General features: G+C 36.8%; 1 protein-coding gene across 3 annotated transcripts in view; it reads left to right on the forward strand.

Annotated features, from left to right (window-relative positions):
• The first annotated feature begins 7 nt into the window (after positions 1–7).
• Positions 8–15,954, forward strand: part of Prim2 (DNA primase subunit 2) — a 280,470-nt gene continuing 264,523 nt past the window's right edge. For 2 of the 3 annotated variants that reach the window (XR_010050019.1, XM_063256921.1), the window contains exons 1-5: positions 8–132; positions 791–953; positions 2,976–3,079; positions 3,701–3,780; positions 4,898–5,018. Coding sequence is in view for 2 of the 3 variants with exons in the window: in XM_063256921.1 (XP_063112991.1) it covers positions 800–953; positions 2,976–3,079; positions 3,701–3,780; positions 4,898–5,018 (459 nt within the window). In the remaining variant the exon portion in view is untranslated. Of the gene's footprint in view, positions 133–790; positions 954–2,975; positions 3,080–3,700; positions 3,781–4,897; positions 5,019–6,429; positions 6,557–15,954 lie in introns of all 3 variants that reach the window. The other variant, XM_063256922.1, reaches the window with a different exon arrangement.

Here is a 15,954-nt window from a genome sequence, read left to right on the forward strand (position 1 = left end):
GGGATGGGCGGGACATCCGGGAGTGGGCCTTCTGGCGCTTCTGTTACTTCCGCTTCCGGTCCCAAATGAAATCTCCCGCCACAAGAGGAAAGCGGTCTGGCTTGGTCTTTTGGTGCGTTGGGGTGTTTGCAGGTAAAAGAAACTCGCAAAATGATTTAGGAAAAGAAACTCTCGCAACATGATTTAGGACGGAGAGTAACCTGATACTGAGGCTTGCAAATTGCAATAAAAAAGATCATTTTCCCAGCAGAAGAACAGATTTTACCGAGGGGCGAGGTTGTGTGTGTGTGCGTGAAGGAGAGATGCCGCCGTCTTAGGGGATTTGAGGGTTCCAGGGTTGGAACTTTTAAAAGCCCGTGTGGTAGGTTTCCAAAAGGAGTTTCGAGTCACCGGGCCCAAAAGACGCTGCTTCCCAGGGCCATCAGATAGAAGGAGACAGGACATAGCCCATTAAGTCTCTTATCTAGCCAAAGCTCGGGATGGCAGCCCCCCAAAAACCCATCTTAGGGAATCACAGAGATCTAAGGGCGGTGACAGACAAGCCGGCAGTGAGCAGAGCATCACCTGACTGGTTTTGTAAAAGGATAGGACCACTCCCTGCATCTTTCCAATCCTGCCTGCTTAACAGAATTTTAACAGGTGTAATTGTAGAAAACCTGAAAAATACTGAAACGCATCACCACTTTGAACATTTTGTGCATGCTTTCAACTTAAGTATGTTTTTTCAATGTATGTGGAATCATGCTTTATTTTTTCTGTTTTTTAACTTTTAATGCACTTCCTTCCATAGGTAACCAAAATGCAGTTTTCAGGAGGAAATAGAAGAAAGCTGAGGTTGGCAGGAGACCAGAAAAGTGCGTGTTACCCGCATAGCCTTCAGTTTTACCTGGAGCCACCTTCTGAAAACATATCTCTGATAGAGTTTGAGAACATGGCTATTGATAGACTTAAATGTAAGTGACATTTGAATTAGAATATATAAATACTTGAGAAGCTCAGTTATAATTTGTGTGGATGAATGAAGATCTCCATTCAGCAATCCATTCACCAAATATTTATTGAGTGTTGTTGGTTTACTGTCATTCATTTATATATTATAGAACGATATTTTTGAAGACTGGTACTGTAAATGGCTAGTTTGAGAGAATGCAAATCATATCTTTGTTCTAGTACCTGCAGACAGACCTCTCAAATAATAGTCATAAGTATTTTTACTGCTTTAGTGGAGGTAAGTAGTAGTGCTGTAGAAGCATAGGAGTGGGAGTAATTGACTTAGTCTGATTAAGGCTTAGAGAAGTAAAAATGTGACGTGGTCCTTGAAGGATGAGTAGAAAACCTCAACAGAGAAGAAGTGAAGGTTTTTTCCTAGGGGACACAATGGTAGTACAGAAGTTTGGAGTTGTGAAAGAGAATGTCATGTTCGAGGAGCTAAGTTCAGGATGGGTAGTGAGGTCTGGATAACTAAGAGCATTTTGTGCCATGCTTATGAATAGGATTGGGTTGTCACAGGGATGTGGCCACTATGCTGGGACCTGTTTTTCTTTTTGTGTTGGTACGAAAGGAATGAGCTACATGTGAATTGAAACAAACAGTAGCACTGACCTCATATTGTACTATTGTATGTCTTTGTGGAGAAATTAGGGGAGGAGAGACACTTTTTCATTCTCAGAGGAGCAGAGTAAGAGCTGCTAATACAGAGAGCGGGACATTCGTTACTTATTTGTGGAATGTAAGAGTGAAGACAAGGGAGAAAGGGTTTTAGAGAGCTTAGTAGTATTACATGCTTCATAGGGATTGGGATAATGATAAAAATGTCACTTAGATTTGGCACCCAGGTGACTTGATAGGGACCAAACTAAGGTAGTGACAACAGCTATGATAGGAAGACTTTTAAAATACAAAGGAGATATTATCTGTTGATTTTTTGGTGTTGTTTATTGAGCCCTGGGTCTCACGCATGCTATACACATGCTTTACCACTGACCTACACAGCCTGCTTCTGAAGGAGTTACTGTTTGCAGGATTTGGTGGTGGCTTGGATATGATTAGTGAGGTAGCTGGGTTAGGGTGGATGAAGCCCATTCTTGACTTGATGTGGTGGGTAGAAACTGCTAATGGAAATGGGATGGCAAGAAGTGGGGTAGGAATGAGAACATGATTTCATGTTAATAACTTAACATGTAACTAACTTAATAAGGTGGGATTTGTGGACCATGGGGAAGCAACTGAGAAAATTGTAAGAATTCAGAGAATTAAAAAATTCCTCAAGAGAAGAATTCATTATGCTGGGCATGATGGCATAGACCTGATTCCTAGCATGCCGGGAGGCAGGAAATAACAAGTTTGAGCCCAGTCTGGGCATCTCAGCAATTAGTGAGACCATTTCTTATATCTCAGAATAAAAAGAGAAGAGTTGGGGATGGAGCTCAGAGCAGAGGCCCTGGGTTCAATTGTTGATAAAGAGGGAAGGGACAGATAAGAGACAGTCATCCAAAGAAGCATTAAATGAGGACTTTAGAGATCTGTGAACAGTGGTTGTTGATAAAGAGGGGACAGATAAAAGACAGTCATCCAAAGAAGTATTAAATGAGGACTTTAGAGATCGGTGAACAGTGGGTGGTGTCAAAAAGTCTGATTTTTACAAGTCTAAATGGCAGCTCCACATGAACAATGCAAATGAGGGGTGTTAGATTTTTCTCCCATGCTGAAGTAGACAACAGTGGCTTACCACAAAAGGGCTTCACTGTCCTCGCCTTTTTCCTGGTTAAGAATCCCCGGTATATTGCTGTACCGTGAGGCATGAATAGTTTATGCATATAGGTGGAGATTATTCTTGTTTTGTTTATAATGTACTTGCAGAAAGTAAAACTGAACAGTCATATTCTAAAAACAAGTAATTGGAGAACTGCTGGAGATTTTGTGTTGAATTTAGTTTTCTAAAGTTATCTTGCATTTATACTTTTTCCCTCTTTTAGTACTAAAAACAGTTGAAAATCTTGGTGTGAGCTATGTGAAAGGAACTGAACAATATCAGAGTAAATTGGAGGCTGAAATTCGAAAGCTCAAGTTTTCCTACAGAGTAAGTAAAAGGAAAATGCCTCTAGTTTGTCTGTGTTTACTGAATGTCAGTTGTGGGAAAGGTTTTGTATTAGGCACAAGGTTTTTATAAAGACTAATGTGGATTGAATGAAGGTACCTATGGTATACTGGAGTGATTGATATGGAGCCAGAAGATTGTACTATGGCAGAGTTGAAGGTTGACGTAGGAAATGGCTGAAGCGGTGAAATGTTTTACCTGAGTAAAGGGTATGTGAGAAAAGAAATTAAGAAAAAGGAGTTGATATGAGGAAAATAGGTCCAGATAGAGATTTTCAAAAGATCGTTTCGGTTCTTAGTTTCACCTGATTGAAATTTTAATAAAATGGTAATTATATTAAGAAATACGTTTTTGGCCAGGTGTGGTGGTGCACACCCATAATCCCAGCACTTGAGAGGCCAACACAAGAGAGTCACTATGAGTTTGAGGCCAGCCTGTGCTAGAAAAGTGTGTTTAAGGACAGTTTTCACTACATAGCAAGACAAGCAAACAAACAAAAAACCCTAAGACCAAAGAAATGTGTTTTTGTACATTTTTGTTTATGCAAAATTTCTTATACCGTTATCATTCTAATGAATTTATTTTATTCATGTCACTTTTAAGGAAAACTTAGAAGATGAATACGAACCACGAAGAAAAGATCATATTTCTCATTTTATTTTGCGCCTTGCTTATTGTCAGTCGTGAGTATATGTTTGTACTCTCATAGTCAAATTTGATGTTTTGGGCTATGAATTGAGACACAAGAAGCTGACATACACTAAACATAGGAAAACTTGGGAACCAGTGTGTGATGGGTTGAACATTGTTATAGTGAAGTATTTGAAACAAGTTGTTTAGTAAAAATTACTGAAAAAAGTTTCTGTTGCTAAATTTTGCCTGACAAACCACTTAACTGTTGGAGTGATTGTATGTAGAATTTAAAATGAGAAACGTATCCTTAGGAATAAGGACTTTTATGTTTTTCCAAAAAAAGATAGTATTTATGAGAATTAATCAAACATATACCTGAATTTGATATAAGTTTTTTGGAATTTGAGATGTATAGGCCTAATAGATTTAGATATTTTCTATTAGTACTTGGTTTTTATAAGTCGATAGTGCCACCCAGAGGGAGAAGGAATTGCTTTTTTAAAAATCTTGATTTTTTTTTTTCACTCTTACTTATTTTTGGCCAAATATATAGAGTCGTTTCTCTTTGTTAGTAGGTTTACTCAGTGAGAATCTTGACTTGCTTACTGTTTCAGGGTCAAAATTGAGAGATTATTCATCAACTTTGGTCTTATTTAAATAAGCATATATATTATATGTAACCTGTATAGTGAATAAATTACGTGCATACTTAAAAACTTATATTTTGTCTGTAAGGCATAATTTTACTTTTCAAAATTTAATGGTCATCGTCTAGTTAGAGATAAAGTTACCTTTAAAAAAATTTGATGTTTACTTATCTCTGATGAAATCATGTCAGCCCATTTTCTTTGAAGGTACACAGCTCTTTTATAGTTATGTTAAATGTAAGGAGCTATGTTATGTTATTCAATAAGCAGGTGGGCTCAAAGTGCTCTGTATTTGAATTTTAGGTTTATAACATCCCTTGAACTTCTGGTGAACACATGCTTGGAGTATTGTGGTTTCTGGTACAATATTTATCTCTTCATCACTGTAAAGAGCCTGACTGCTTTTAACTGCTGTTTGTTGGCATCTGCTTGTCTTTGAATTTCATTTCATAGAAATTGCTTGTGTTAATAAACTGTAGAGTTTTAAATGTATACTCATAATTTCCTCTTTCTATTTCAGTGAAGATCTTAGACGTTGGTTCATTCAACAAGAAATGGATCTCCTCCGATTTCGATTCAGTATTTTACCTAAGGACAAAATCCAAAATTTCTTAAAAGATAGCCATTTGCAGTTTGAGGCAGTAAGTACATTTTTGTCATTATTCTAGTTGTTTTCACCTTTTTATCTCTCACTTAAGTCCTGGTACTAATATGTGAAGTTCATTTTCTGTACATTCTCAGGTTTTACCTGAAAGTATAGCTAATAATTTTGCATTAAAGTGATGTTTATTTACAGTAGTGAAATTTAGACAGGGAAGCACTTTCTGTTTAAAAGTCAGCTGTGAGTGAAATCTGAATAGTTTTCAATTTAATCTGTTTTACTTCAAATCCATTTTATTTTGAGGAGGAAAAAAAATAACTGAAAATTTCAAAAGATGTCAGAGGACAACAATGGTATATACATTGAGCATTGTCATCCCCAAATCATTCAGTTTTAAAAGTACTTTTCGTAGGCAAGTCTGAATGATTTACATATGGTAATTATATGAAAAGGAGAAATGTTTGGCGTATTTAGCATGGGTAGTTGGTGGAAATAGGATCTGTGTATTTTAGATGGATCTGTATTATAACCGAAAAGTAGAAAAATCCTGTTTTTGGACTGAGTGTGGTGGTGCACATCTGCAATATCAGCACTCAGGAGGCTAAGGCAGGAGGATTGCTTTGAGTGCAAGGCCAACCTCGGCTACCACATGAATTCAAGGCCAGCCTGCAATGCACAGTGCAGTTGTGTCTCAAAAACAAAATAAAACAAAAAAATTTTATTTCAGAAGAATCACAGCAGTTCAGTGGTAGTGGAACTGGTGAGACTTTGGTGTTTCAATAGGTGTCTTGAGGCCAAATAAAAAGTTAGAAGTTGGTGTCTGACAAATACTTGTCCTGGCAGTATATTGACTGTAGTAAGGAACCCTGTGGGTTATATGAGACGAAGTGTGAATTTATGACCAAACATGTCATAGACATGTATCTGTTATGTGTTCAGAGCTACTTTTGTTAGTTCTCTCATTTCCTTCTTCTAAGTGTCTTTTGTGAGCTTTCAAGTAATGTCTATGACCTAAATTCCCTGTGTCTTCACTTGCTGTTAGCTTTGATCTTTTGTGGAATCCATTACTGTTTGTATTAATTCCGTGTAACTTGTACTTTCATATTAGAAATACTTTTTTTTCTGTTGTTGAAATTACTGAATTTTATTGGGGCATAGTAAAAAATTGTCCTTGAAGATCCCTTCTGTATTCTAGAGTATCTTACTTAACATGTTGCCATGAATAGTTTTTCTTTTGTAATATATTTACTGAGGTAGAATTTATGCATTTTGAAATTCATTCCTTTAAAACATATGCTTCTTTGGTGTTTAGTGTAGTCAGAGTTGTGCAGCTGTTACCACTATCTTATTTCAGCATATTTTCATCACCCGAAAAGTGAGACCCATTAGTAGTCACTCCCTGTTCTTTCTCACAATTCTTTTTTTTTTTTTTTTTTTTAAACCGGTACCAGGGATTGAACTCACGACCATGCTCTTGGAAGGCAGGCGTTTATGCTGCTGAGCTAAATCCCCAGCCCCTTCTCCCAATTCTTGGTAGCTACTTTTTGGATTCATTTATTGGAATGGAAACATCAAAATGTGAGTTCTTTAGTTTAGGGAATTTATTTTTATTGTTGCTTCAGTAATTCTCTGTTTTTCATGTTCTCTTTGTATAACCTTTTGTCCATTGGGATTTGGTCTTTTTTTTTTAATTTTATTTAAGGAGAAAAAGAAAAAAAGCAGAGAAAGGGTACAAGTTATACAGATTTACAGAAAAAAATAAACAGTAGGAAATCACTAGTTAATAGATTACATATTGTCATCTTAGAAATAATTGTTCAAGTTACAAAATTAAAGCTTATAAAGTGGACATTCCAACAGTGAGACTATAAACAGTTCTGTTCAATGATCCAACAAAACTCAGTAATATCATTATCTATCTTACACACTTAAATATACATGCAGTTATATTGTTTAGAGTACTTTCTTTTCCTCTCTTTTGTACAATGACAATTACTCATTTTGGGTTTTGTTGCTCCCACAGTTCTTACTACTTTTTTGGAAGAGAGTAGAACCAAATGTGATATAACAGAACAGAGTCAGTCAAATCAAAAGGGTGGACATAATAGATAATGTAAAAGCATAATACAAGGTGATCAACAGTGGTTACCAGAATGCCTCCCGCTATCTCTAATAGAATTGCCTATATCATCAGTTATAATAAAATTGAACAAAACAGTAAAGAACAAAACCAGCAAAACCAAAACATTGGAGACATTATAGGTCTTCAAAAGTAGATAATAGTCAGCCAGAATGGGCGTCATAATGAATCCCACTATCTTCACAGCTGTTGCCTAAACTTTCGAACCTGGTACTATCAAGCACAACAGAATAGAGGGACATCAGTCCAAACAAGATGGTGAGAGCAATACAGGGCTTTAAATCAAGATAATGGAGAGTCAGAGTGGGTTACTATAATATATTCTGCTATTTTTAATTTATTTTTCCCTTAATTAAAAGGATAAAAATAAAAAAGTAAATAATAAAATGGAGATTGAGATAAAAGAGGGCATAACAGCAAAACAGCGCAGATCAAAACATAACCATTTAAGCAAAATAGTGTTTCACCACAAGATAATCCCGACATAAAAGTAGTTACCGTATTGTCTCTTTCCTTGAAATCTTCGAGTATAACTTTGTATACTGTAGCATCAAATATATCAAAACAATGTAAAACCATTTAAGAGAATGACAGTATTATAGGGTATTTTGAATCAACTAACAGAAAATGAACAATGGTTTCTGTATAATCTCCTTGTCTATAAAAGTTTTTGCTTATACTATCATACATAATAAAATCCAATAAGATACAACCTGTTTAGACGAATGGAGACAGAAGAACAAAAGCTTGATGGGACTTCAAAACAAGATGATACTAAATCAGTATTACCTATTAAGATGTCATTTTCTCCAAAATAGCTGTTCCTATCATCCAAGCTTCTCTGCCTCATTTCTGTTGAGCTCTTTTTCTGTCATTAGTTGTCAGTTTGTCTTCTTCATTTTGTTTTCTGGTCCATTCATTGTGGCCTCTCTGCCACTATTTCTGGATTCTTCGTATTTTTCTTAGAATATCCTGCAGTATTCTCTGTAGAGTTGAACTGGTGGTTGCATATTCCCCTAGTTCCTCTTTATCCTGGAAGCACCTTGTTTTTCCATCAATTTCCAGGGATAGTTGTGCAGGATATATCAATCTTGGCTGGAGATTATTATCTTTCAAAGCTTGAATTATTTCCCCCCACGCTCTTCGTGATTTGATGGTTTGTGCCAAGAAATCTTCTGTAATTCTGATGGGTGTTCCCTTGTAAGTGATCTGTTTCTTGTCTCTGACGGCTTTTAATATTCTGTTCTTGTATTGGATTTCTGGAATTTTAATTATTATATGCCTGGGTGTTGCTCTGTTTGGGTTGTAGGTGGCTGGGGTCCTGTATGCCTCATACATCTGTGTATCTTTACCTTTTGCTAAATTAGGAAAATTCTGGATTATTTCTGTGAGTAGCTTTTGTAGTTCATTTGTTTGTGTCCCTACTTCTTCTTTGATGTTCTTGATTCTTAAGTTATAGATCCTTCTATCATCTTCTAGCCTTTGTATTATTGCTGTTTGTTTCTTTGTTATTTTTAAGAAGTTTTTCATTTCATTCTCCCATATTACAAATCTGCCCTCCAGTTCAGATATTCTGTCCTTAGTTTCTTTCAAGCTGTTATGCCAGTTTTCGATAGAGTTTTTAGTTTCCTGGTAGTCTCTTTGAACCTGCTTCACGTATTCTATGCTTTCTCTATTTTCTCCATCAAACAATTCTCCCCTTTTTTTCTGTTCTTCCATTCCACCATCTGTTTTTTCTTGGGTGGTGCTTAGCATTTCTCTAACTATTCTGCTTATATCTAGCTTCAGGTCATTAATAACTTCATTTATGAACTCGTCTATGAGGCTCTGGAGATAGCGCTTTATGTCTATTGATGTGGTGTCCACTATTGCCTGTTTCTCAGGATTGGGGCCTGAGGGGCCTTTCTTGTTGCTGCCTCTTCCCATATTTTTTGTTCCTTATATATGCAAGTGTATATAGGAGGCCCAGCTTCCTTCCCTGTTGGCCACACTCTGATTGAATTGCGCTGGCTAGGTGTTCCCGCCCACGGCAGCACACCACGGAGTTATGGACCAGGCAGCCCATGTGGGGCCCGCCCCTCCAGGTCACCTTCAGGCGCTGGGACCTGAGCTGTGCTAACCTACTGGGTCTCAGCCAGCAGCGTTACATAAGGTAGGCACTGCTCACCAGTCCCGCTTGAGAGGGGGATGTAGTGACTGAAGTCACTACAGTGCCCTGTTCCGGCACGTCTGCCCGGTCCCAGAATGTCCTCTGTTGGAGCCTCCTAGATTGTGGAAGAGTCCCAGTTTTTCTGACTCACCACAGGTCGATGCGCGGCTCCCTGCCCGTCCTGCTCTCAACTCAGTTCACTGATTCCCTTCTCAGAGCTTTCGAGCGTCTGTCTCCCTGCTGAGCCGATTCAGATGCAGCCGCGGCAGCAGGAAACCCAAATGGCGGTTTCCAATGGCGCAGGCTCCAGCTTCCACGCTGAGGCTTTATCTGTTCTTGTTATAGCACCAGGATTGCATTCCCAGTTAGTTTCTCTCAGCCCAGTTCGTTCTTGGGTCAGCAGGGCATATCTCCTCTCTTGCTTAGGATTCCTCACTCCGCACCATTCCTGGATTCTAAGCTGGGTCTTACAGAGAGCCTCCGTAGCTGCTGCTATCTGTCCGCCATGTTCTCCCGGAAGTCGGGATTTGGTCTTTCTGGGTTGGTTCTCTTTAATTTTTCTTCTGTTCTGATACCCAGTTTTTATCTTTTTGTTTTGTTTTCTAGGGAATTTCTTTAGCTGTTTTCCCTATTTTCTACATATTTACTTATGCATTGTTTTTTTCCCTTGTGTTTCCCTTCCCTAGGTCCTGTGGATTGAATCTAGAACTTTCCAGTAATTTTAATTTAAAAAGAATTTTTTACTTTGAGACAGCGTTTTGCTAAATTGCCCTGCCTCCCAGAATACTGATATTACAAGTATGTCCCACCATAACTGGCATCTTTTTTCTTTTGCAGTATTTTTCAGCTTCTTTTGTTGTTTATTTATCTTACATTCCTTTGTTTAAATTCTTGTATTAAATCCTTGTATTAAATTCTTTCATGTTCAGTGTTTCACTCAATGCCTGATGATCCTTTGATCCTTAGCTGTTAATGTTTAAGATTGAGATGATAGTAGATTGGAACGTTGAAGGTTACGTGTATTCATGGGTGCATAATGCACTTACTCAGCCTATTCAGCCCTACTCCCTTAAATTGATTTTGGTTGTGGGGGGATCCCTGCCGAACTCAAGATTTCAGGAAGAAAGCCTCTAATCTCTTTTCACAGTAACCTGTGTGTTAACACGTAGATTTTTGTATTGTTCAGCTAGAAGTTCAGTTTAATTTTTTCTGTAGTGATTTTATTTAGCCCCTTATAGTTTTGCCTTCTTTAATTCACTTCTTTCATCTCGTATATTTGATACTTCTGATTTTGACTTTTTGGTTGCTCTCTTAGGTCCGGTTAGTTCTGTTCTTCACAGTAGCATTTTCTTCAGGGATTTATATTGTAATTTCCTCTTCTGAGTCAGTTCCCACATTTTCATCCACTTTCCAAAAATGTGCTGGCTTCTTTCTTCCACTATGGTATATGTCCTTTGTGTTGATATTCTTTTAAATGTTACTGTTGTTTTTATTGATTTTTAGAGGTAGTAGAAATAAACATTTATTTCCTTGGTTAACCACAAGATTTATATATAGGGATTATGGTTAATTTTGGGATGTGTTTTATTACTAGTGGTTAACAGTTCAGGGTTCACTGTCATGTTGGGGAGTTTGATTCCTCTCTGCACTTATCAGCACTGGGAAAGACTCCTTCTTGGGTGTCTTGTGCTTCTGTACCTCTTGCTGGGTCTGTTAAGAATGTGTGATCTTAACCAGTCTTCACTGTTTCCCACAGTGTGTTTTTATCAAGTACTTTTGAAGGATAAGGTAGCATCTATCTTTTGGCATATAGAAGAAGCTAGTTAGCGCTTGTTATAAAAGCTATCAGTTCGGGGCTGGGGATTTAGCTCAGCAGCGTAGGCACCTGCCTTGCAAGTAGGTGGTCGTGAGTTCGATCCCCGGAACTGATAAAAAGAAAAAAGAAAAAAAAAAGTTACAAAAAAAAAAAGCTATAGAGAGTAGACCCTTGGGCTGTATTGTTACTCCTACCCAGATGTACTGGTTCTCCTTCTACAAGACTACTAAAATTCTTTGTCTCTTATACAGAAGTTTTAGTGACTTTTGTCACTAAACCATGTAGGCTAATTTTATTGGATTGTAAGTAAGATGTCTTAGTCCTTTCTTTGTGGCTATGACAGAATACCTGAGACTAGGTAGTTAAACAGAAAAGAGGTTTATGGTTTATTTAGCTCATAGCTCATAGTTTATTTAACTCATGGAGGCTAAGAAGTTCAAGATTAGGCTGTCACATCTGGTAAGGGCTGTGCAGTGTTCTAACATGACTAAAGAACAGAAGGACAGGTAGGCAAATACAGAGAAGAGATGGGAGGAGCAAGTGTGCTCTAGGACAGTTGCTGTCATGGTAACTAACCAGATACTAAGAGAGGAGGAGGTAATATATATCTTTTTTTTTTATTTTCTGCAATAGTGAGGGTTGCACCCAGGTCTTTCACACGGAGCTACTTGCCCAAGCTATTATTTAAATATTTTTTTTGTTTTTGAGACATACACTCTTAGCACGGTTTTGGAAATTTCAGACCTGAAAGAACTGGAGTAATGATTAATAGATGGAGGGCGTTAAAGAAAAAAGTTAGTCATAACCCTTGCAGAGACTGTAGGGAAGTCTTTACTCAAGGGGTACTACTATAATAAGGTTTTGTAATAAGGTAGAAAGTTGAACTCAATTCTGAATATAACAGAAAATGGGAATTTGTAGTCAAGGAACATGGTAGGGTGTTAGTAGATGGAAAGTTATGAAGAGAGGGGGTAATTCTTTGCAGGTTTACCTAAGGATTTTTTGCCATGATAGACTAGTAAGATATTGAAGATGATCAGACTTAGCGTGAAGGATTTCCCTTATACTGGTCTGCAGGATTCTTGCTAAAATTGACTAAGCAAGCCTATCAAAAAAGTGATTCAGAAACCTCAATAGACTTAGGTCAAGGAGTGAATCCTTGTCAAGGATCACACTTATCTTCTAAATGAGTAAGTAAATTTTTTAAATTTCAAGATTGTGTCAAGTAAGTTCAGTGGTTCAAAGTGTGATGCTCTCTGAATATGGTAATCTGGAATTAATTCCTAGAGAAAATAGTAACATTGCAAATATTTGTTCAGTGTCCAGTTTGTCTTGTGGACACTAACCATCTTTAAAGTGAGTAATATGAAATACTTACCTTTTTCAAGTTAGATTTCTCAGATAAATATGTTATATATGAAACGAGTCTTTTATATTGTATAGTTTTGAGGGGTTATTCTGATTAGCAAACTTCAGATTGTTCTGTATATCAGTAGAAAAATTTGTGATGTAGACAGAACTCTTTCAGTATTTCTGTTACAATTGCATGCCTTTGACTTCTTTCAGAAGAAGTACCGATACTCACGTAGTACTTCCTTCTATAACTAAAGTTGATATTTGTTCTCAGGGTGGTTTTGACATCAAATAATTATGGAAGCCAACCTTGTATTATTTTATGTCTGTTTGTTGGGCAGCTATAGTAAAATGTTGGTAAATTTGATGTTTGGAGAATGGGGAGCATGTTTGTTGAATTTTCAGTTAATTGAAGCCTAACTTATTTATGTGTATCATTGTTAAACACCATGACAGATGGTCTTTAATGGCAGTATTGTGGAGCTCACAAAATTTGAGTTTTTCTTGTCAGGCTTCAAAATTAGATTCTGATCATTATAAAATGGTTTAAGCCTAGACACACTATGGCAAATATAAAATTTCAGGCTGTATTACACTTGAAGGCTAAAATTAACACATACAAACATTTTCAAAATAACTCATGAAATCATTTCTCTTAAAGTTTTCATGCAGCGTTTGAATATAGAATTTGTTATGTTCTTATTGTTTGATTATTCTTTATGCCTGTGACTTTGCCCTTGAAAAAAGTGTATGACTTTAAATTAGCTGAAGTTTCCCACACATAAAAGTGTTTTATAATGTTATGCACATATACATATGTGATACTGTGGTTCACGAACTTGATTTGTTTTACAAAAACAAAATTTTGCCAGACACTTCTGTTAGTGAACCAAATTGTTTGGCAAACAAAAGCATTTGTCAGTTGAGGCACCATGGTACATATATATGTATATATATAAATTTAGATCCTAAAATAATGGAATTAATTTTACTAAATATCATCTCTCCTGTTAAATATTCTCTGTAACATTTACACTGTAAAGTTTTACTCACGTTTTCTGAAAAGGTTCTGAAAAGAGATAATGAGCTTTTGTATGTTTTATGTTATTTTTTCATTCCACAGTCTTCCTAGCCTTTGTCTTCTTTTAGGTTCTCTGAAAATTTAATCTTTATTTGAAGTCCTCTCATGGGCTAGTTTGAAGTCTAGGTCAGATTGCCTTATCTTAGGTCTTTTGAATGAGAATGAGACTTAGTGGTATGGGGGCATAATAGAGTTGCAACAAATAATAGTTTTGCATTGTCAGTCATTAATGGCTGTATCTGAGTTACAAAGCAAGACAAAGTAGTTAGAATAGCAACAGTTGTTCCCTGAGCTCAGCTGAGTCTTGTGAATATTATCATTCTGCTACTCCTGCCCCTCTGGAGACATACTGAAAACAAGGCAATTAATATCTCTTTTCAGTTTTGCCTCCATTGATTCTTTACCTGCTATTGGTTGCTAGTCTCCTGATTTTCAAGTACATGTACTTGGGCAAATTGTATAGCCTCCATTCTTTTGTTTCATTAAGCTTTGGGGCAAGAGAATCCTGTAATCTCCACTGGAGCTTAATAGTGATGCAATTTCAGTTAACTTTAGTTGATACAAGGATTAAGGTTGCCTAATGAATATTTGAAAACCTAGAGGAATGTTCCCAAACTTGCAGAGGGTCTTGGTTTTCTATGAAAAGGTTATGAATGACTGAATAAAAGTTAAGGACTATCCAATGATGTATGGAAATAGAAATGAACTTAATCAGCTAACATTTGTTGTATGTCTTCTGAGTGCCAGGCACTTTGCTAAATGCTTTACCTGGGTTATATAATTTAATCCTTGCAAAGCTCTGTGAAGAAACTGATCAGAGATGTTAAGGAATTTCCCTCAAATCAGATTTCTGAAAAAATTTTTTTGGCTTCTTTATTAAGCACAGTTATCAAACCCCTTTATTAATCACATTTTTCTGTTGTGCTTTTCTAAGACATTTGAGAAATACAAAGAAGAAAGTGTTATTATGGATTAATATAAAAGTTCTTGGTCTTGGACACAATTAGGCATTTAAGACTTATATCTATTTTTTTTTGCGGTGCCAGGGCTTGAACTCACGACCTCAAGCTTGACAGGCAGGTGCTTATGCCGCTGAGCTAAATCCTCCGACTGACTTGTATCTATTTTGAGATGTGTAAATTCAAGAATAAGTTACTAAGTGTGTGAGCAGATTCTTCACAGCTAGTCCTTAAGTAGCACTGAAATGAAGTAAAATAGATACTAACATGGTGATGGCTCATCAAAAGGAAATACAAATGTGAGTTTAGAGATTTACATTAATGTAGGATATTAAATAAGGTATTAACTATAAATTTACTAAGACGTTTTGATGGACAGTTCTTGGCAAAACTAGAAACTAAATCTGTTAAATATACCATAAGTTGGGCTGGGGATTTAGCTCAGCGGCATAAGCGCCTGCCTTGCAAGCAGGCAGTTGTGAGTTCGATCCCTGGTACCGATAAAAATGAAAAAGACAAAAAAACCCCGAAATATACCAAAGTAGTTTTCTAACTACTCATACAGCTTAGTTGTTGAGGCACTCATTGTCTAGCCCATACCCCTTTCCATACCTTTTTTACTTTATTCTGGTACTATTTACCCTTTTAGAAACATTTTTTGCATCATGCTGTGTGTCCTAGTTCATCATTAACAGTTGACTCATGTAATATGTAAAGATCAGTGTAAACCAGTACCTTGGCATTAAGTTTTGTGTTTCAGATGGTAATAGTTTAATTTAACTGGTCAGGAAAACAAAAGTTACAGATGTGAGTAGGTTTTCTTTTACGTCAGTAAAGGAATGATTTGCCCAAGGAGGAGACCCACTGATTGTTTCAAGCTGGACATTTTAGGAGGATGGCTTATTGGTTCAACTCAGGAGTTCTCTGCTGAAGAAATACAGGTATTCTAGTCATCTTTGTGGTGTTTTCGGTGGTTGCAACAATGTTTGGCAGGTTTGCCAGGCATTCAGGAGGCAGGCATGCTGGACTGCCTACTATGCACTGGACAATCGTGTACAACTATGGATTTTCCCATGTCTTCCTTGACTTTTTATGTGACCAAATAATATCTCCAAACCAAAGAGTTCCCAATGATCTGATCTTGAACCAAACACTGTTTAATAAATTAGCATAAAATGCCCTCCCCCATGTTTTTATTGTACCTTAGTTATTTTTGGAGTGCCACTACCCTCTGAACTGATGGAAGATAACACTTTGGTTACAGATATTTTTGTGAATTCTCTCTTTTTGAAAAGTACGTCACTAGGGGGACCAACCCCCACACACTATACCAGTTCGCATTGGTAGCTGTTTCTTACTAATGAATACAGTATCTAAGGTAATTAATCACATTTTCTGGCACACTGCGAGATCAGTTATTTTGCCAGTATTGTTTTGTTTTAAATTACTTTGCTTTTATTTTTCTTTTATATTTTAAT

Source organism: Cavia porcellus, unplaced genomic scaffold (assembly GCF_034190915.1).
Source record: "Cavia porcellus strain 051 isolate PalLab524CR breed Dunkin Hartley unplaced genomic scaffold, mCavPor4.1 scaffold_10, whole genome shotgun sequence".
In the NCBI taxonomy this organism is placed as follows: Eukaryota; Metazoa; Chordata; class Mammalia; order Rodentia; family Caviidae; genus Cavia; species Cavia porcellus.